Raw genomic sequence first — 23398 nt, 5'->3', positions numbered from 1 at the left:
ATATTAAGTTTTTATGTCGGGCAGCCTGCGTTGGTGGCGCTGAGGTTCGATTTAAATCTTTACACACGTTTTTAACGAAATTTTGTTCGAGCATCCGTGTCTGTTCTCTGTGCTATAACTCAAAAGATATTTTAGTTACTAGATAAAGATTGTCGCTTCGGTTCCCTTTGTTCTGCTGTCCGGAACATGTTGGTTACCAAGCTGTCAAATCGTATTGATTTTCCTTCTTTGACATTTAGCTCCCCTAACTCGCCAGCAAAAGATGTTCCGGACAGCGACGACAGCGACAATCTTTATCTGGTAACTAAAACATCTTTTTATAACTCCGTTATTAATTAAATTCTAAGGTCTGTCTCATTTGGAGAATTAATGATTAAACCGAAATTAAACTTAAAAGTGATATTTCTCGCTTAACTTTTCAAAAGGACCTAAGAAGGCCTGGGAATTGTCGCGTTTGTCAGTGACACCTGACAAGATACATAAAATTATGGTCACTCAAAAAAAACTTGTCAACTTCCAGTTTACCGTCGCACGACTGGATGCCCACGACCTGATGACAACTTTTTCCAATCGCGACAATTTGCTTTTGTTGTATGTCTTGTTAGAGCACACATCTGCGACAAAAGTATGACAACGCATACACTTTCGGCTCTGTGCACGACACAACATTCGTCCCGAAGGTAAGTTATGTCGCATCATCTGGTTGTCTGCTCGTGGAGCAGCAATAGCAGCAGACAGATTTGAAATGTCTTACCAAGTCTTACCGAAAAGAGCACTTTATAATTAATTATTTCTTTGTAGAGGAAGACCGCCCAGTGCCAAATAGCTGAGCCATTTAACAAAAGATATTTTAGTTACTAGATAAAGATTGTCGCTTCGGTTCCCTTTGTTCTGCTGTCCGAAACATGTGTGGTACATACCTGTCAAATCGTATGGATTTTTCTTCTTTGACATTTAGCTCCCCTATCCTCGCCAGCAAAAGATGTTCCGGACAGCGACGACAGCGACAATCTTTATCTAGTAACAAAAATATCTTTTCATTTAACGCAACGCAAGTTTGCTAGTTTTTCACGCGGTTTTGGAGTTTTCGCGCTTTTCAAGCGGATTTTGGATTTATGCGTGTTTTTTTAAGGATTTTGTTTACGGGGTTTGAAAAAATTTGGAGGGTACGTGAAAACGAAATAGCGATTTTGGATGAAGTTGTTTTTACGCGGTTTTTGTGATTTGCGCGGTTTTGACTTACGCAGTACAATTGTCCGCGTAAATATCGACTTCAGTGGATTTTAACTGGTACACCGTTTGTAGCAATCGCCTGATAAAGGGTTTTTTGACTGCAATATTTTATTTATAAGATAAATACGGAATAATGTTCATGTGTATATCCTATACTAGGGGCAATTAAGGAACATTCGATACATTTTTGATTGATTGGAATTACTGCACGTTTATTTGGGCGAAGTACTACATTTTAATCGTTCGGCACGCGCGATGTTGTGGAGGCCGTACACTTAATACGTGAGCATTTTTCGGTGTCTTTTGAAACCCCCTCCTCCCATGTAAATTTTTTTCATACATTATTTTTTTATTTATACGGTGCGTAAGAAAATGATAGTACCCCATAAGTGGTTACGTAATAAGTGTACGGCCATGAAAGTCGCATGCGGGCTTGTTCATGCTATGTACAGCGAACTATGTTTTTTGGTTTATGTTTTTCAAAATACAACAGCTTGTGTGCTCGAGTGTTAATGGCCCGCTTAGAAGATTTCCGACTATAGATCATTACAAACCATTCGTGATTTTTTAAACATGAATTTTAGATATGTAATTAAATGACGAATTTTAGTTAAACATTAAACATGAAAGTATCTCCTAGTATCGGCTATTATTACGGCTTTGTTTTTATTTTAAAAATAAACGAACGTAGGCGGTTCAGATTGTTTGAATATCAAAAATTGCAATTTGTTCAGTTACCAAAAATAAATTAAACAATTGTCTTCAAGATCAATTAATTCTTTGCCTTTACATCTTGATGGTCGCATTTTCTTAAATATATTCGTAGACTGAACTTTGCGATAATGTTTATATATTTAAAAAATAACACACTAAATGTTCAGCCAAACCAATAACCAAAATTCGAAACATTTTTATTATGCAGTACATATTAGTCGTTTTTATAATGAGCTAGGCTTCAACTGCTGTAAAACCCAAAAACCACACCGTTTCAGCGGTTTTTCAACATTTCGTCGTCAATTCAGAATGACAACATTTTGCTGACAAGACAACAACTTTTGTCGCGACAGAATTCGAAGGTGACATGACGAACATTTTTGTCAATAGCCATGACAACAATTCTTGTCCGTCTGGTTGTGCAAAGCCTTAGTCGTGGTGGAAAGCGTCACACGACAAGTATATCGTAACAAAATAAGTCTGTGACAAGATTAAAAATGTCTTGTAGGAGAGAGAGACCAGTAGTACCCTGCATCGAGTTACGTTGGTTAGGTTGTGTTGTCCAATTTGATGTGACTGTTTTCTCTTTGGTTTTGTCGCATGGTTTTTCTGTATGAAGGTGACAAATCCCAGGCCTGGACCTAAGTAACATTTTTTTCGTGAATTAATTTGAATAGCGCAATCAATAGCTTTCATGTTGTTCTGTTGATTGCGCTATTCAAATTAATTCATGAAAAAAATGTTACTTAGGTCCTTTTGAAAAGTTAAGCGAGATTTCAATAATTATCAAATAACCCTGCTCGCAGAGCAAGATTACTTTTGACAGATATCGAATAATTTTGCATCGATGTCTTATTGGAATTGCTGGGTAGCACCAGCCATTCTTATGACCGGGTTATTTGTTAATTTTTGAACTGTCAATTTTATATTTAATTCTCCAAATGAGACAGAGCCTAACAACGAATTATTAGGCAGAGTTTGTGACCGTTTATTTTCGGGTCACAATTAAATATTTGGTGGGAAGGCCAGTTAGTGGTTTAGCCCAAATGAAACATTGTTATAAATGTCTTGTGTTGTTGTAAATGTCTGAATATTCAATAAATGTCCACTTTTTGTAGTGTTTGAGTGATATTTATTTTGTGTTCAGTAGCTTTTGGTTGATGTCTTCAGATGTATTATTTATTTTGTTCGTTTCTTTTACTCCGACTTTAGTTTATTGATTTATTTATTTACTTATTTATTTATTTATTTATTCATTTATTTATTTATTTATTTTTATTCATTAATTCATTTACATTTTTTCGTCACCACCGATGCATGCTCGAGGTGGGTGGCTCACATTGTCTTCTCTTGAACCTCTTCCTATCATGTACTTCGTTTTCGACGTGTTGATGACTAGTCCGATCTGCTTAGCTACTCTCTTCAGTCTGATGTAGGCATCCTCCATATCAATGTCGTTGGAGAAGCCAAATAGCTGGACAGACTTATTAAAAATTGCACCACTCATGTTAATCCCTGCTCTTCGTATTACCCCTTCCGAAGCGATGTTGAATAGCAGACACGACAGACCATCACCTTACCGTAAAGGTTGGTTTACAGTTCGGAAAACGTGTCCGCGGGATTTGTTGCGGGATTTTGCTCCGGGTTTTGCCAGGGAAAATTTTCCGCCGATAAGTCTCCACTGTCAAAACATTTTCCGTGATTGGGTTTACACTTCAGGATTTTGCTTCGGGATTTGAGAATCTGCGTATCCTCGCCCGTGCTTGAGTTTACACTTCGGGGTTTTGGTTCGGATTTCTTTATACAAGAGTTGGAAAGATAATTAGAAGAGGGAGATATAGCGAGAGAAAGAGAGAGAATGAGTGAGAGAGAGGGCGATTGAGTGGGAGAGAAAGAGGAAATGAGTAAGCGAGTGAGTGAAAATGAGTAAGTGAGAGTGGGTGAGTAAGTCAAAGTGAGTGAGTGAGTGAACAAGAGATTGAGTGAAAGTGAGTGAGTGAGAATTCGTGAGTAAGTGAGAATGACTGTGTGAGGTTGAGTGAGTGTGTAAAATTACGTGAATGAGAGAAAGTGAGTTTGTGAGAAAGAGTTAGTGAGTGATTGAGTGAGAGTGAAAAAGTGAGTGAGCCAGAGTTAGTGAATGTGAGTGAGTGAGTGAGATTGAGCGAGTGAGTGAGAATGTGTGTGTATGAGTGAGATTGAGTGAGTGATTGAGAGATTAAGTGAGTGAATGAGAGAGTGAGAGAAAGTGAGTGAGAGTGAGTTAGATCGAGTGAGTGAGAATGAGTTTGAGCGAATGAGTGAGAATGAGTTAGAGCGAGTGAGTGGGAATGAGTTAGAGCGAATGAATGAGAATGAGTTAGAGCGAGTGAGTGAGAATGAGTTAGAACGAATGAATGAGAATGAGTTAGAGCGAGTGAGTGAGAATGAGTTAGAGCGAGTAAGTGAGAATGAGTTAGAGCGAGTGAGTGAGAATAAGTTAGAGCGCGTCTCACTATGCACTATTTTTCAATTATCACTGCTCACTTTTCACTTCTCACTTCTTATTACTCATTTCTCACTTTACTCTTCTTACTTCTCATTCTCAATTCCCACTTCTCACTATTCATTTCACTTCTCACAACTATTTTTTTCACTTATCATTCTTCCCTTCTCACTTCTCATTAGTCACTTTTCACTTTTCTTTTCTCACTCTTCATAACTCACTTCGTACTCTTCACTTCTCGCGCCTCATTCTCACTACTCAACTCTCACTTCTAATTGTACACTTCTTACTTCTTATTCTCACTGCTCATTGCTCATTGCCTATTTACTCATTTTTTCATTTCTCGCTTATAATTCCTTAGTTTTCTCTTCACACTTCTCACATTTCTCACTTTTTACTATCCACTTCACTAAATTCTTTCCATAATAAATTTCCGTCATAGATTACACATTTCCCGTGCGGAAACAATTCAAACGGAATTGTTTCCCCGCGGGATTTGCATCTCTACACATGGGATTTTTAACCGTACACTTTTCCCGCGATTGGGTTTACACTTCAGAAAAATATTTTTTTCGTGTAGACTTCTGCTCCTGTCACGGGAAACGCAAATCCTGCTCCCATTTAAATTACATGGGAGATCAAATCCCGGGACACGTTTTCCGAACTGTAAACCAGCCTTAACCCTCTACGCGTTTCGAGTTTCGAGGGACTCGAGAATGCCCCTGAAACTCGAACTACGCACATCACCCGATCCATCGTCGCTTTGATCAACCGTGTCAGTTTATCCGGAAATCCGTGTTCGTGCATTATCTGCCATAGCTGGGCCCGTTCGATTGTATCATATGCGGCTTTGAAGTTGATGAATAGATGGTGTGTGGGCACGTTATATTCGCGGCATTTCTGCAGCACTTGGCGAATGGCGTGGTGGAGCGTTCGCCCTTAAAACCCGCCTGGTACTGCCCCACGAACTTCCTTGCAATTGGTGCTAGTCAACGGCATAAAATTTGGGAGAGTAGGGTAAAATGCCCAATAGTGGACCCTCAACCAATAGTGGACCCTCCAGACATTTTTTCATTATTACAGCACAATGGAAACATTTTGCTATGAAATTCCATCGGGAGAACCTACCTTACAGTCCTATGATTTGATTACATGCATTGAAAATGCTATGGAAAGTAAAATTAGATGATTTTTTACCATTCTATAAAAAATAAACACGAGAGTGTCCATTAAAGGAATATTTTGGGGGGTCCATAATAGGGAAGAAGAACGTCCCGAAACGAAACATGAAAATCAAATGAAGTGTCGACTATAGGGAAGCAATTTCCTATTATGGACCCCCAGGGGGTCTACTATAGGGCAAATTCAGTCCGACTTTACAATGTTAATTTCAAAGAATAACGTCGAGTATTTGAGTGTTTTATGTATGTATCGTGAAGAGGAGATGCAGAGCTTGATATTAGATATCACGCAAAATTAATATTTTGAAAATTTCCACTCCTTATGCCAGGAAGAGCAAAATTTCGCTACTAGGGGGTCCACTATTGGGCATTTTACCCTACCAAGGACGAAGCAGGGAAGCAGTCCGTGCAGTGAAAAGATATTTTAGTTACCAGATAAAAATTGTCACTCTCGTCGCTGTCCGGAACATCTTTTGCTGGCGAGGATAGGGGAGCTAAATGTCAAAGAAGGAAAATCCATACGATTTGACAGCTTGGTACCCAATATGTTCCGGACAGCAGAACAAATGGAACCGAAGCGACAATCTTTATCTAGTAACTAAAATATCTTTTGTGCAGTGCCATATATGGGCACGAGTGCATTTCGCGGACCACTCCCCCTTATATTTCATTCACCACTAATGATTATCACACTTCCACTACCAGAGGGCTTTTTTCGTCCGTAATTCACCTCGAGGTGATTTTTGTTTTTCATTCATGACAGTCGCGGCCGGATCGATGATTTTGTCTGTTTGTTTTGGTCTTCATTCATTAGTCAGTGCTGCAGTAAGCTGCATGCATAGCGGAATCGAAAGAAAAAAATTCCCGGAGAAAAAATAAACCGGCCAGGAGAAAAAACATTAGCAACTGCATTATATTTGTCCCGAAACCGAATCTGCATTGCATCATTTCATCTCCGGAAGGTCGGTCGTCCAATGGTTTAATTACTGGAAACCCGACGGCATATTAATATTATTGAACAAACAAACGCGATGGACTTTCTGCTGCTCCTGGGCGTGGTGGTGGCCATTTATGGAGTCCTGTGGTTTTTTGACAACTTTTTCAAGGTAAATTCTTCGATCTTCAATGGATTTTAATCATTTTAATGCTTACGCTGACCTAAAAGTTATGTATCAACTATGTTGCACATAGAGCAATTATCGATTACACACCGTAGGAAAGTCGAGCTTTATTGATTGAATGTATGATTATACTAAATTGAGTTTATGTCTGCTGGGTAACAGCATGAAGAAATAAATAATGACACCGAAGTCGTGAAACTATTATAGTAATTGTAATCTTTGTCCTAAAAATGTTACCGAACATTGCAAGTATTTCGCATATGCGTTCGGTGATGTAAACTATCTCTTAAATCAGAATGAACTACAATCTCGAGAAATAATTTTAAAAATAATTTTGAACTAGAACTCTACATACTACAGTTTTAGAAATCAACAAAGGACAATAATGTCGCACAAACGATTTGTCTATATTTCTACGTTTCTTCGATCGTATACGTATATTTGCAAATCATTTACATTTTTAAAAGTGTTATTTTAAAATGAATAGCTCATTATGCATATCTGATTCAACCAAACGATTCTTCTATTCTAGAGTTGCATGCACTACCCATATGAAGCATTTCTGAAAGGAACCGGCTTGTCAGTCAAACCTTTTCGGTTACAATGGCACACAACGGCGCTGAACAGATCCATCGTCAAGTGGAGTACGGCTTACCCAAAACTGTTAGAGCTGAGTTTCAGCTTGGGAGTTTATCTCTCGATTCTACTCATGCCGCTGGCATCGCTTCTGATCGTGGTGTCAGCATTCCACACTAAAGGTTCCGGGCGTGCAACTGCGGATGCATCATCAGGAGCTGCTGCTGTGGCAGAATCGGTTTCGTTGGACTTGCTGATCCCGGGAGTTAACCTTCCGCTAAACGAAATTGGATACTACATAGCAGCTTTGGGTATCAACAGTATCATCCACGAGTTTGGCCACGGATTGGCAGCGGTGCTGGAGGATGTCCCGGTTAAGGGCTTCGGCATTCACGTGATGTTGATCATTCCGATGGCCTACACGCAGCTTGATTCGGACCAGTTGAATGCGCTGAAGATGTGGAAGCGACTGAAGGTTCTATGCGCTGGGATTTGGCATAATTTGCTGATGGGGGCGTTTGCATATTTGCTGTTCGTCACGACTCCGGTAATGCTGTCGGCGATTTACCGGGTAAATGAATCGGTGATTGTGACCCATATTAAGAACAACTCACCGCTCTTGGGTGCACGAGGACTGGAAGAAGGTGAGTTAGATTAATAATATTTGGAATTATTGCAGGTTTTGAAATCATGTAAACCCACTGGAAGTGAAATTATCCTCTGTAAAAAAAAAACAGTGTGGAGGACAGTGTTCTGTATCCCTTGCATTTCCGAAAGGGATCGGTAAAGCTACAAGACCTTAGGCAGACCCGGTTACTTTTCAATGTGATCGTAAAGTGGATACCCTATGTGAAAAAGAAGTCAGATGTCGTTCAATGCCATCGTTGCCAACGTTTTGACCACGGGAAAACAAATTGCAAATGATTCCACTATGTGTTAAATGTGGTGAACGACAGGAGACTAATCAGTGTAAACTACCGATGAAAGCAAGGCTTAGTTACAGTGATCTCTCCAATCGAACCCATATTAAATGTGCCAACTGCAGCGGAACACACTGCAAACTTCCGTGAATGACCAGCCAGGCAATCGTACCTGAAATCGATTGAAGAACGTGCATGTGCTAATCGGCCAGCGGCCCGTGTACAACATCAGTACTCCAGTTCAGCACAACATCCGCGAACAATCGCCAACCAAGGTCGTCCTCTTTACTCGAAAATGACTCGCAATAGTGGCGAACCAATGATCGAGGCTATGGAATCGAACTTATTCTCCATAACGGAATTTCTATGCCTGGCCCGTGATATGTTTCACTGTCCGCAAGCATGCAAAAACAAGCAAGAACAATTCTCAGCTCTGTATCCTCCGACCACCTGCCAGTAGTTTTGACGTAGAATTACGTCTTTCGGTAAGATAGGGGGGTCATTCTAAAGTTTCAAATTTGGGACCGTCATGCAAATTTTCGAAAATAGGTCAGGAAGTAAAAGTCAATAACTCAGCCGATTTTCAACGGCATGAATCGTTCAGTTAATTGTCTAAAATTTCATACAAGTATTATAAACAATTGATTCAATGCAGTTAATTACAGGGTTGTTACGACTACGCGGATTTCGCGATTTTCGCGGATTTCGCGGTTTTCGCGGATTTGGCGCGGATTTACATAACGATTTTAGGGTTTCGCGCGGATTTGGCGCGGATTTAGTTTTAGGTGGAAATTTAATAAATAAAATGCTAAATCGAAGGAAGTTTATTTGAAAATTAGTTTGATGCCTATCTATAGATGGGCTTTATTTTCTTTTACAATGGTGTTGAAAAAAAATTTACGTTTCAAGGTTATTTAACATTATTTTTCGGATATGTACAAGTCCTTATTTAATGGCATGTATTACACTCTCAAGCATTATTAAAACAAATGTTATGAGGAGAGATACGCCACTTGTTGTCATTTTTAATCCATTCTGAAACACGACGCACACAAACCATGTTGTCTATTGAAGGACATGAACACCCATTTTCATCTTGTCAATTTCTTTGTAATTCCAAAATGTTTGTCAGTTTCTAATTGGTTGTTTCTTTTACGATGAACCACTCAGCATGATATATTATATCATTCTTCAAAAGTAGTCAAGAATTCTTTCATAATATTGGAACATTTTATATTTCCTTTATAACATTCACCTAGAACGAATAAGGGTTTATACAACAATTGAAAACATAAAAATGTTCTGTAATTTAATGCAGATGCCTCATTTTAATAAGTTCTTCCGCAGAAAGTCGATCAAAAATTAGAAAATGATTCTCAAAAGTTATTTCTGGCGGGTTTTTTATGATGTTTTCGGTTAACTCCGATTTTACAGGATTACCAACAGAAAACAAAGAAAATTCCTAAAGAATTTTCCACAAGGACCCTATGGTGATCCTTGTATAAATTCCTTGCAAATAAATTTCCACAGCGTAAAAAGGATTTCTGCAGCATTAAAAACCCGAAAAATTATAAATACATTTTTGGAGGAATTTCCTGGAGCGGTGACCTCAGGAATGACTATAGAAAATCGAAAAGAATGCCGCCTTGAATTTACAAAAGAGTTATAGCGATGATCACAGAAATTTCTTTAATAATTTCTCAATAATAGAACCGGGAGTTTTTCCGCAGGAAGTCACCAATCAATTTCAGCAAGAATTTTTAAAGCGATTTCCGCAGGAATTCATGAAGGGATTTCTGCAAGTAAGCTCTGAAGATTTTCCGCAGGTTATTTGAGGAGAGTTTACTTGAAGTCATGATAAAATTCTTAAATGAATTACAAAATAATTTCACAGGGAATTTTTGTAAGAATACTCGGAGGAATTCCAACAGATAATTTGGAGCGACTTCTGTACTTCAGCAGATTCAATGGCAGTTGGATTTCAGCAAACATTTCTATGAAAATTTCCGGAGGATGACCCGCAGAAATTTCTGGGATGAATCTGCGCACGAAAGATAAATTCCAGTAAGAATGGTCAAACAAATTTCTGCATGAACTTTAAAAAAAGCTTGTTACAAGAATTGAAGGAGAAATGACGGATTAATTTCTGTTGGAGTTTACGCATATTATTCTGCCGTATTTCCAAAGAAATATCTTCTGAAATTTCTAAAAATATTTCTCTGGAATCTTTGAAGGAATTTACGCTTGATTCTAACTTAAAAAATAAACGGAGCTTGAGCAACTATTTTAGATTTTGTATTATTTGTTTCTTGATATGAATTCAAATATTTGTTTTACAGAAGTTTTGTTTAAAAAACTTAGCTTCATTGTCTAATTTCTTAATATCTACGCAAGTTTGTCTTGTCAATAACTACTACAAAGCTGCATAATTAATTACTTCAAAAGAAATTGCGGTTTTGGCAGATTTTTTAAATATTTGCCACGTTTATCTTTAATCAATTATGATCAAATCTGGCCTTAACATTCAATTGTATATCAACGTACCTTGTGCTGAATTTTTTAAAGTTCTATTAACAAAAATAATGACAATAACGGAACAAAACATGCCAAAGCCATAATCTAATCCAAATAGCGGTGCTTATGCAAATAATTTTGACTGTTTAGTTCTTGTTCCCTTAGATTCAGTACTTCTAGTGGTGAATAAGGACATTTAGTAGGGTTGTAATACTTACTGCGGTTTTAATAGTCCTATTAGCATTTCGATACAAACATATGTTGCAGTTTAAAATCATATTTGAAATCAGTAATATTGTAAGAAAAGAACTTGAAGAGAAGACGTTCAATAAATTGTTATACAAAAATTGAAATTTAACGTGTATTTGCTTAGAATTTAGATCTGGATCGCGCGGATTTGGCGCGGAATGGATTTCACGTCGCGCGGAAATGGCGCGGATTTGATTTTAGTCGGCGCGGATTTGGCGCGGAAAATATTTTAGGATCTCCGTAACAACCCTGTAATTATTGAAAACCCTATTTCGACAGGTAGTGTTGAAATTTAATTTTTACAGTACATTGCCTACATTTCGGCTGTATGCATCCTCAATGAACATGCAAATAAATAATTGAATTTTGCATCCACTATCGAACCATACGTAATTCTACGTGGTATGTGCGGTCCTGTATTTAATACAATCTAACACCAGAAATCTGATTTACCTCCGTAATGTGTGGCGGCGTCAGTGGATAAGATCAAAAGAGCCACTCTACAAGGTCATCATCGAAGCACTCAACAACAGAATCCGGGAAAAATGAGCGCAGTCCCATTTTGATAAGTGCGGGAATGTTACTTGTGACTTAGCTCCTGGTGAAGATAAATTGTGGAAAATTAGCAGAGACTTCGTAACCAAGACTGTAAGTTTACTTCCCCTCTGCGAAACGGCGATGTCCTAATTGCATCTCCGCACAGTATAGTCGAATTACTCACCGACAGCTTTGCTTCAGCACATAATAATACATTGGACAACGATATCAGCAGTGACTGGATCGATACGTTTGATTGACGAATCACCAAATCACCCAAATGGAGCTCGTCTAGTCAGACCGAAGGAAGTGAAACAGCTAATCGCTAGGCTGAAAAATAAAAAAGCACCTGGATGTGACCAAATTTGTAATAAACTGCTGAAACACCTACCGCGAAAAGCTACTATTGTGCTGGCTAAAATATTTACAGCCTGCTTACAGCTCTGTTACTTCCCTAATGTTTGGAAACACGCTGCTATAATACCAATTCCAAAACGCGACAAAGACATTACCAACCCTTCGAACTATCGACCTATCAGCCTGCTCCCGTCTCTAAGCAAGCTGTTAGAGCGCATTATCCTTTGCAAAATTGAACGGCACCTGGATACTGCTCGATTAATCCCCGATGAGAGCAAACAGCAAACGATTGCTGAGAGCAAACTGGATATTGCGTTAGTTCAGGAGCCATGGACGAACAACAGTAAAATCTTAGGTATTCCTACAAGTACTTCAAAAATAATTTACAAAAATGGACAGCAACCCCCCAGGACTGCAATTTTGGTGAATGAAAAAGCAAAAAAAATTCCAATCACAGAATTCATTGAACGAGATATTGTTGCGGTAATGATGGAGGTATCGACAATTCGTGGAAAAACTGAAATATTTGTCGCCTCGGCATACTTTCCGGGAGATGCTGATGATGTGCCTCCACCAGAAGTCACCGCTTTTATTTCTTATTGCAGAAAGCAAAATAAAGCTTTCATTATTGGTTGCGACGCAAACGCACATCACACAATATGGGCTAGTTCGGATATCAACAAAAGAGGTGAGCACCTGTTAGACTACATCGCAAAAAACGAAGTAGATATATGTAACGGGGAATAAACCAACCTTTTCAAATGTCATCAGGGAAGAAGTTCTTGATTTAACCTTGTGCAGTCATACACTATCGGAAAAGATCGAAAATTGGCATGTACATATCAGATGAAACATCTCTATCTGATCACATGCACATATTATTCGAATATGAGGCTGGAAATCAACTCATAGAAACCAAAAGAGATCCGAGGAAAACTAACTGGGAATTGTATAACTCAAATTTAATAATAGAGGCGGAAAACGTTAGCACCTCTTTAAACTCTTATCATGCTTGATACTGCAATCTTTTCAAGTCAGCTGCACTGCTAAGGAACTTTCTTCAAAGAGAGACGTTCCTTGGTGGAATACCAATCTTCAAAAGATGCGAAAGAAAATTCGGAAACTCTTCAACAGGGCTAAACGCACTCAACAGTGGGATCAATACAGAGAATCCCTCACTACTTACAATAGAGAAATTCGTAGATCTAAAAGGATAAACTGGAGGCACACTTGTGAAAACATTGAAAGTACTCCAGTTGCTGCCAGACTGCAGAAAGTCCTTGCTAAGGATCACACAAATGGTCTTGGGACTATTAAAAAAGATGATGGTTCTTTTACCAAGACAACTTATGAAACATTAGAAGTAATGATGCAAAAACACTTCCCGTGTTCTATCATCAATTTACATGAAGACCAGAATGTATCTGTATCGCAAACTAGTGTAAATGAAGCCAGGCGAGATATTCAGCAAACGAATAAGGTCACTGGGATGAATTGCACTAGGAGCGATGCTAGTACTCTGGGCAGTGAAATATTTACTGAACAGAAAGTAGAATGGACGATTGATTCTTTTGCTCCCTTCAAGGCGCGAGGTAGGGACGGAATTTTTCCTGTACTACTACAGAATGGAAAAGAAATCTTAGCACCCATTCTGACTAAGATGTTCCGATTAAGCTTAATATTAGGCTATATACCGACTGCATGGAGGGGAGTGCGTGTCACATTTATCCCAAAAGCTAATAAGAAGGATAAATCATCCCCAAAATCCTTCAGACCAATTAGCTTATCGTCCATCATATTAAAAATAATGGAAAAACTAATAGATGAGCATATAAAATCATCTTATTTAACGAAAACTCCTTTAAGCGGAAATCAGTTCGCGTATCAGGAGGGAAAATCTTCAGTAACAGCGCTTCACAAGCTAGTTACAAAGTTGGAAAGATCTTTTGAAGCAAAAGAAATCTCGCAGCGTTCCTTGACATTGAAGGAGCATTCGATAACACATCTCACAGTTCAATTAAAAATGCTATGTTGAAACCTGGTTTCGATGTATGCATTGTTGATTGGATTTGTGAGATGTTATCAAAAAGAGAAATATCAGCCAACCTTGGAAGCTCATCAATTAGTGTAAGAGCAGAAAAAGGGTGTCCCCAAGGAGGCGTACTATCACCTCTATTGTGGTCTTTAATCGTTGATGATCTTCTCAAACAACTGGAGGCTCGTGGCTTCGAAATAGTTGGCTTCGCGGATGATATAGTTATATTGGTGAGAGGAAAAAATGACTGTGTTATTACTAACCGAATGCAAATTGCCCTAAATTTCATCACACTATGGTGTGAAAAAGAAGGATTAAACATAAATCCTTCAAAGGCCACATTGGTGGGGTTTACGAGGAGAAGAAATTATTCTTTTCATACTTTAAAATTGAAAGGAGCAGATTTGAAACTTTCAAACTCAGTCAAGCATCTTGGAGTTAGACTTGACAGTAAGCTGAATTGGAACTTACGTCTTGAGAAAGCATTGAGTAAGACTACAAATGCTTTATGGATAAGTAAGGCGACATTCGGTAAAAAGTGGGGACTGAAGCCAAACATGATTCAATGGATTTATACGGCGGTTGTGAAACCCAGAATTTCATATGCCGCAATAATATGGTGGCCAAAAACAAAAGAAAGAGTGGTTCAGAAAAAGTTGGAAAAACTTCAAAAATTGGCTACTCTTTCAATAACTGGTGCAATGAGAAGCACGCCGAATAAAGCGCTAGACGCTTTGCTCCACGTGCTACCTATTCAGTTAGAAGCAGAGAAGAGTGCTTTGAAGATCAAAACCTCTTTGAAGGTGACCTAAAAGGACATCTTAGTATTCTAAACAAAATAAATATCAGCTCACTTATCACAAACAATGATGACTGGATGAGGAGAAGATGTAACTTTTGTCGTTGTTTTGATGTAATCAATCTTGAGTGAAATACATGGGCAAACGGTGGACCAAATCTTCGCTCAGGATCAATTGTATTTGGTTCAAAGCTGAACAATCAAGTTGGAGCAGGCGTGACTGGCCCAGGGATAAATATTTCGATTCCCATGGGCAAATGGCCAACTGTTTTCCAAGCTGAAGTTCAGGCTATTCTTGAATGCTCTAAATTATGTTTACGCAGAAATTATAGGCATTCAAATATTTCAAGCAGCATTGAATGCTTTGAAATCAGCAATATGTAGATCTAAACTCGTTTGGGAATGTGCTCAGTCACTCCAAACCTTGGGTAGTCGTAACAAAGTGAACCTGTATTGGGTTCCTGGACATTGTGGCATTGAAGGCAATGAACAAGCTGATATGCTGGCCAGACTTGGTTCATCTCGACAATTCATAGGTCCCGAACCATTTTGTGGCGTATCTGCGTGTTCTCTTCGAATGGAACTCAAATCTTGGGAACATTCTAAAATAGAGGACATTTGGAAAAACACTTTGATTGCGCGGCAGCCTAAGCGTTTCATCACATCAAACGTATTTATCACTCGCAAAATTTTAGATCTTTCAAAAAAAGATCTTAACACATACACAGGCCTTATAACAGGCCATTGCCCGAGCCGATATCACTTGAAGCTGTTAGGAAAACTTCAAGATGATGTATGTCGTTTCTGCGGCATACATGTAGAAGACTCGGAACATCTGTTATGCCATTGTCCGACAATTTTTAGAAAGAGATTACAGTTCTTCAACAAGGGGCTGATAGAACCCTCAGAAGTTTGGAGAACAAGTCTCAATATTGTAGTACGATTCATCAGAACCATAATACCGAATTGGGATAACGCTGGTAGTCAAGGTAATGCAATTGCTCTAAATAGTAATGATGCGTCAACTTGACTAAGCTAGATCAAATGGGGCATATATCACAATAGATCTAAAAAGTGGTCGCAGTGATTAAAATACCCAACAAGGAAAAAAAATCCCCGATGAACAATTTGGATTTAAACGAGGTCACTCGTCGTCAGTTAGTTCGTCTATAGTCTCTCATATCAAAACTGGTCTCTCCAACAAAAAATCATCGGGAATATTAATGTTAGACGTCGAGAAAGCATTCGATTCAGTGTGGCAAGATGCCATACTGCATGAAATGGCATGTGCGAACTTTCCGATTTATTTGGCAAAAATCGTTCGATCCTTCATTAAAAGCCAAAGCTTTCTAGTCAACGTAAACCGTGCATTATCTTCTAAGGGCCAATTTCTTCACCTTCGCTTAACTCTTAAGCGGTGCTTACCCATACGTTTAAACCTGGTTTAAGGCCTAAGCGGAGGTGAAGAAATCGGCCCTAAAAGAGCTATTCTCTATGGAGTCCCTCAGAATTCAGTTCATAGCCCAACTCTGTACAGCACATTTAGAGTAGAGTGGGGCAAGAGTGCGTGTGGGGTAAGAGTACGTTTTGGATTTTTTGAAGTAATAAAAAATAGATTAACTAGCAGCACTGCATCAGTTTAACAGGTATTCTGGCCAACTATTATCATGTGTAATTGTGAACGATTTGAATAAACGACAAGGGAGATATGGAGTTAGATATTTTTTTGGTCACTTTGCTAAAAATAATTATGTTTTCGCAACTAGTATTTCATTACCATATATACGTTCAATCAGGTGAACATTATATCATTTCGATGACCTATGGTGCCGAGGACAAATCCGGTTGGTTTTCCAAGAAGTTAAAACCATTACATGCATAAATTTTGGGACTGTGGGGTAAAAGTACGCAGGAACGGGTGGGGCAAGAGTACGCATGTGAATCTTCAAGTTCTGATGTCAAATCCGTATCTTTGGCCGAAATAAGCCTACTTCCGAAATGTAAAGTTCCACAACTAAGACAAAAGGGTCAGAAATCGAAAATTATTACCAGTTTTGAGGATAAGTTGAAGTAATTTGATGTTAGAAAGGACAGCGAACAAAGCACTGAAGCGAATTTATGAAATTGTATTAGGACTTGTTGTACACCTAAACATAGTACAAAAACACAATTTCATCTAAATGATAGTTTCATTTAATCAAAAGAAACATCCATAAATTACGCAATGCTTAGCTGGGAGAGGTTGAGAGATGTATGACGATCCATATATTTCTTAGAGGATTCATACAAAAAGTGTGAGATAGGGGGGAGGGGTGATGAAATGGCCAAATTTTAGGCTACGTGATTGGTGGACTTTCTTTAAGGAAAATTCCTTTGTTTACGCTACGCGTAACCTGATATATTTTACCTCTGCATTTTTTGTCTATAAAAAAAAACAATGGTATTTAGTATGAAAATTCACATTTATGGGACCCCCCCCTTACGTAATCTTTAAACATTCCCTAATATATGTTCATTAAACATCAATTAAATATTATTAAGTCATATTTGTATTAATATATCCTTAAAGCACATGATTAGATAAATGCGTACTCTTACCCCACCCGATGCGCATTCTTGCCCCACCGGTGGAGTAAGAGTGCGTTTTTCACGTGTCTTGCAATTAGGGTTCTACTAAAATGAATCACAATAATTTCAATATTTGTTCCACTGGGTGCGAATCGTTGACATTGATTCGAAATGCAGAAGCTTGCTTCATAAGGGCCACATGATCGATTAAAAACTAAGTGCGTACTCTTGTCCCACTCTACTCTACAGCCGATATCGTAATGGTTGATGGCGTGTCTTATTACATCTTTGCTGATGATTCTGAATTCATAGGAACCGACACAGAATCCTGCAGTCGTGATCACCATATTGTAAGCAGCATAAAATGCACTGATATCCTTCAACACAAATGGAAAATGAAAATTAATCCCATCACAACGCAAGGATTTTTTTTTCACCAATCGTCGTAACCCACGACACCTTCCCCAATATGGCGTGTTTGCAGGAGGACACGCAGTGAAATGGTCCACGGCAGTCAAGTATCTCGGTTTGAACCTAGACCGGAAACTGAAGTTTAGTGTGCACATCCAGAAAACGCTCCAAAAATGTGACAAGCTCATAAAGTACCTATACGGTATAGGCTATACCCATTGGTATGTCGTCGATCTCGTCTGCGCGTCACCAACTAACTATTATTCTACAAAGCTATATTGCCGCTAACCGCAAGTCGAGCACATCTGTATATGGGCCTCCATATACAGATGTGCTCGACTTGCGGTTAGCGGCAGTATAGTTCGTCCTACCATCACTTATGGCTTTCCAGCATGGAGCAATTGCGCCCATCGTAGAAAACTTGAAACAAAGCAGAATCGAGTGCTGAAAATGATATTGGATCTGCAACCTAACTGCCGAACAGATTAGCTGCACAAATTAGAATCGACACAATCGACAACTGGATCCACTGTGTCGAACTGAAATTCTGGAATAGCTGTGATTCGTCGGAAAATCCTTTGCTATAAACCATCCCCCGCCTACTGTGATAATATATTTTAAGAAAATTTTCCTCTACTGCCTTAATCTGAAAAAAGTGACGTATACGCCATTTTGGTGTTAACGAGTAGTACTCATCGAGCTCTTTAACAGAAAAATGGAAAACATGTAGGTTGTAAATTTAATTTGGCGCATACGTCACTTTTTCAGATTACGGCAGTCTAGCTATCCCATCTACTAAAAGCAATTGACAAGGTTTTTCTTCTCAGAATTTTCCTTACATGCTAAATTTGTTATAGAACCCTAATCAATGTCTATTACAATGAATCAATATTACTGCTGAAAGGATTACCAAATCTCAGTTAACATGAAGGTTAACATAATGTATCAAATTAGGCCTAAGCAACTAACCAATGAATTATGAATAAACAGATACTTATCTGAAGACACACATTGCTCCTTCCGGGAAAACTCATATTGCTTATAGTTTTTAAAAAATACCCTTTTTTATCATTCCAGGGGACATTATAACCGCAATCAACAGCTGCGAAGTTCGCAACGATATAGCATGGTACGATTGTCTCCTGGAGTCCCTCCATTTGCAGCCATCGTACTGTATCTCGCCGGACTTTGTCCACCTGAACGACGAATCGGTCCCCATTTCGCACAAGAACGACGGCCTAATCGAGTGCTGCAACGTGGAAAACAAAGCCTCCAACTGCTTCGAGTACCAGGTCGACGTGAACGAAGAGGACGTTGCCCTCCCGCAGCACATGTGTCTCAACATACGGAAAGTGGTGGAGAACTCGTTTGCCTATTGCCACCAGAAGCCCGTCTGCTCCGAAGGGCACTGCTTCAAACCGATGATCAACAATTTCACGACAATACTGCAAATCCGGAGGGACCGCAAACCGGACGTCATCTACATCGGCCACCCAGCGGACCTGACCCGCACCATCCGAATCTCACAGTTCGTCCCGAAGACGTCCTTCTTCCGGCCCGGATTCGCCGATGACATTCAACTTTTGCTCAAGTACGTGACGGTGTTCTCCCTGGGGCTAGCAGTCATAAACGTGATTCCTTGCTTCGGATTCGATGGGCAGCAAATTGTGAGTACGTTGCTGTCGAACGGATTGATTGTCAGCCGAGTACCGCAGAAGAGCAAACGGGACGTGATTGCTCTGTGCATCAACATCGTTGGGACGCTGTTCGTGTTCATTTTGCTGACCAAGGTCTTCTGGCAGATGCTGTTCAGGGCGCTATGGCAGTAAAATTGAATCGGGTCGAAGGAAATTAAGATTATATCTGAAATTTGTACAACTGACAGTGGCTCTACGTTGACGTAGAACCACACTTCTAGGGCGTTAATATAAGACATAATGAGCTGTAGTCAATAGTATTTAAGAAGATTTGTGAGTATGGTAATCACGAAACGGCGATGATAGCAATAGTTGTTATGAATAGTTCATAGGGATACCGTAGTAGTGTGTGTATGTATACTGAGCAACGATGTGCAACTTTGATTGTAGTACTACTTGTACCGAGTATTGAAAAAAGTGTAGCTAAAAACAATCACTCTTTTAAAATATCATACAGCTTGGTTCATGTTATTATTTCGACCTCTAATGAAGACGCATGGTTGTTTGCATTAGCAAGCTGCCCAATTCTGCCATCCAGTTTTGCCCACTGAGTGGGAGTAGGCTCAGATTCCCTTTCCTGACTTGCGTTGATCTGGCTCTGAACACACAAGTGTCAACCCTCGCATGGCCTCTCTGCTTGCCGCAAGACAGGCATAGATAACCATGGGATCACTAAAGGCAACTATTCCAGCAGGATTCGGCGGCAGCCGCAAGGAGGACCCATATAGCAATGAGTCTTGAACGTCAAAAATCCTTTGCCAAAAAGGGTCTAGCGAGGTCCGCTATTAGAGAGGGGGAGAAAGGAGTGACGGTTGCTGCAACTGGCAGTATCCAAGACTCTCCAATGGTGGTAGGGAGTAGCCCTGTCTGCACGCTCGATGAGCCACTACCAGGGATACGGGTGGTGGTCGAGAAACTCGATGACATCATTGAGTTCATAAGCAGTAAGCAGAACACCAACAAAGAGCTTAAACAGAGCCTGTTGGTGCTTCGGCAAATTGTTCGAGTCGCAAGACAAGATCAGGACGCTTTCATCAGGCGTGTAGCGGGAACAGAGAAGGTAGCCAAAAGTATCCAGACTAAGGCCCTCTCCTCCCATAGCGGTGTTACTACGGCCAAAGAGGCGACGGACTCCGCCCTTACGGCCAGCGACGACATAAAAACACCCAACTCGAAGGGACCGCGCTACCATAAAGCCCAAGCAGCACAAGTCTAATGAAACTGGTTACAGCAACCTAATTGTGACTAAATCGGGTCACACATAAGCTACTGTGATCTATGTACAACATGTGTGCCGCTCGGGAGGCCAAACGTCGACTGGATGGTGCAACGGAGCCCGAAGGGCGTGTGCCCAAGAAGGTGAAAGGTAAAACAAATACGCAAATTGCTGAGCCACAAGCTGGCCCCAGCCGGCCATTGGTATCCGCCAAAGGGGGAACAAATCCCTAGCAGCTGGTCAGTAGGGTGCGGAAGTCGAACACCCCTCGACCAGCAAAGAAGATGAGAGACAGAGGCGAGGCCTTGCTAGTGAAAGCCGACAAGGACAAGTACGCCGATGTCCTCAAATCGCTGCGAGCGGCCGATAGCCTATCGGCCCTGGGACAGGATGTGCACAGCGTCAGACGTACCAAGAACGGTGAAATGATCTTGGTACTGAAGCGTGGCGCGCAATCCAGCGGAGTAGCGTACAAAAAGCTGGCCCGGAGGTCTTGGGTGACGGCGCTCAGGTCAGGTCGTTGGGTGCGGAAGTGACCCTCCAGTGTAAGCAACTGGACGTGGTCACGACCGCTGAAGACGTCGTCTCTGCCGTCAAAGAGCAGTGCGGTACAGAGGTTGAGCGGTCCTCTGTACATATAAGAGGGGGACTCTTTGGTACGCAGGTAGCCTATCTCAGACTACCGGTGGCGGATGCCAAAAAAGTCACTGAGAAAGGGAAGCTGAAGATCGGCTGGTCAGTATGCCCAGTAAGCGTGCTGTTATGGGTGGATCTTCGTGTTCCATCGGAGAGACAAATAAGAAGAAGCCGTGCAAGTAACACAGCTGAATCTTGACTACTGTGCAACTGCCAAGAAGCTGCTGTGGCAGTCGGTTTCGGAGTCGAGGACCGATGTCGCCCTTCTGTGTGACCCTTACAACGTCCCTGTTGATAACGGCAATTTCCCCACCAAGGTGGCCATTAGAACAGTTCAACCAGAGGATCGATTGGGTATCCTCTGACCTAGTGGATCGTAAGCCGGTAGTCATAGCAGGAGATTTTAATGCTTGGGCAGTGGAATGGTGCAGCCGCTGCACCAATCGAAGGGGTCAAGCGTTACTAGAGGCGCTAGCACAGCTCGACGCAGTGCTAGTCAATGATGGTTCCACTAGCACGTTCAGAAGGAACGGTTTCGAGTCCTGGATTGACGTAACGTTTGTCAGTCCTGGTCTGGCACCAGACTTGGACTGGAGGGTGGATGAGGGTTACACCCATAGTGGTCATCTAGCAATTCGCTTTAAGATCAACTATGGCGTGCAACATCCGAGGTCCGGGGATCCCTGTTAGGTCCGTGGGTGGCCCTAGCAGCACACTTGTTCCAAAAAAGTTACTTCAACTTATATATGACCAGATTCAGTCACAATCAAGTTGCTGCAACCACTTTCGTTCGCTTTGTGTTGCTCGGGGGAGAACCAATCGCTTCGACAGCGAAGTTTGCACCGCGGCCCTGGGACTGGAAGCCAACACTGAAGGTCTAAGCGGGGATGCGTTGAAATGGCAGACGCGCGGTATACTGGTGTAGTCCCGAGATTGCGACCCTTCGATCAACTTTCCTCAAGGTTAGACGAAGGATGCAACGTGCCCGCACCGAGGATGAAAGGGCGGACCGCCGTGAAGTGTTTCGAGCTGCGAAACTGGCCTTTAATAAGATCATCAAGAGCAGTAAGAGAGCGTGTTTCGACAACATATGCGAAGAAGCTAACGCTAATCCTTGGGATGACGTCTACAGGATAGTGATGGCCAAGACCAAAAGGAGCTCTTCACCCCCCGAACGGTCTCCGGAAAATTTTGGCGAGGATTGTCGAGGTACTCTTCCCGTCTCGAGCCACAAGTCCCTGGCCTCCTGCACCAGGCAATATGGGTGCGGCCGAAATGGTGGCTCCGGTGACGAACGAAGAGTTACTCGCAGTGGCCAAATCCCTGGTAACGAAGAAATCTCTAGGGTCTGATGGAGCTCCGAACCGCGCTCTCAAGGCAGCAATCATAGCGAAACCGAACATGTTCAGGCTACGGAGAGATGCCTTGATGAGTGTAGATTCCCCAAAAGATAGAAAAGGCAGAAATTTGTGCTGTTGCCGAAGGCCGGGTGACCCATTGGCGCATAGACCAATCTGTCTTATAGACACGAGACACGACGGGCAAGCCGCTAGAGAGGATTATCCTCAACAGGCTGACCCTGTACTCAGAGGGTACGAACGGCCTGTCAAGCAATCAGTTCAGTTTTCGCAAGGGGCCGCAAAGATAGCGATCCAACAGAAAAGGCGAGGTATTCGATACTGTGCGTTAGTGACACTTGATGTGAAGAACGCATTCAACAGCGCAAGCTGGGATGCCATCGCGCTTTCGTTACACCGGCTTAACCTGCCGGTGGGCGTGTACAGGATTTTGGAAAACTATTTCCAGAGCCGTGTACTATTATACGAGACCGATGCCGGTCAGAGAAGCATTTCCATTACCGCAGGAGTTCCACAAGGTTCAATACTGGACCCGGTTTTATGGAACCTTACATATGACGGGATTCTGAAGCAAAAGTTCCCTCCTGGTGTTAAGATCGTCGGCTTCGCCGATGACGTAACCTTGGAGGTCTACGGGGAGTCAATTCCCGAGGTAGAACCGCAAGTTGGTTCAACATGCAGTGATTCACGTGGGTGAAGTCACGATCGCTTCAAAGCGGAGTTTGAAGCTCTCTAGACGACAAGCATGACTAACTTGTGATTGGTTAGTTAGAGCGAAAACCGACTGAGCG

At 41.1% G+C, this 23398-nt stretch overlaps 1 protein-coding gene across 1 annotated transcript; it reads left to right on the top strand.

Moving 5' to 3' along the window:
- Positions 1–6404: 6404 nt before the first annotated feature.
- Positions 6405–19851, top strand: LOC134225657 (membrane-bound transcription factor site-2 protease). The gene is made up of 3 exons (XM_062705914.1): positions 6405–6719; positions 7267–7954; positions 18778–19851. The coding sequence occupies exons 1-3, from the start codon at positions 6645–6647 to the stop codon at positions 19527–19529; spliced, it is 1515 nt and encodes a 504-aa protein (XP_062561898.1). The 5' UTR covers positions 6405–6644; the 3' UTR covers positions 19530–19851.
- Positions 19852–23398: the final 3547 nt, after the last annotated feature.

This window comes from Armigeres subalbatus, chromosome 3, assembly GCF_024139115.2.
Source record: "Armigeres subalbatus isolate Guangzhou_Male chromosome 3, GZ_Asu_2, whole genome shotgun sequence".
Classification (NCBI taxonomy): domain Eukaryota; kingdom Metazoa; phylum Arthropoda; class Insecta; order Diptera; family Culicidae; genus Armigeres; species Armigeres subalbatus.
Note: the sequence above shows the minus strand (reverse complement) of the source record. Positions and strands in the feature narration are given on the sequence as shown.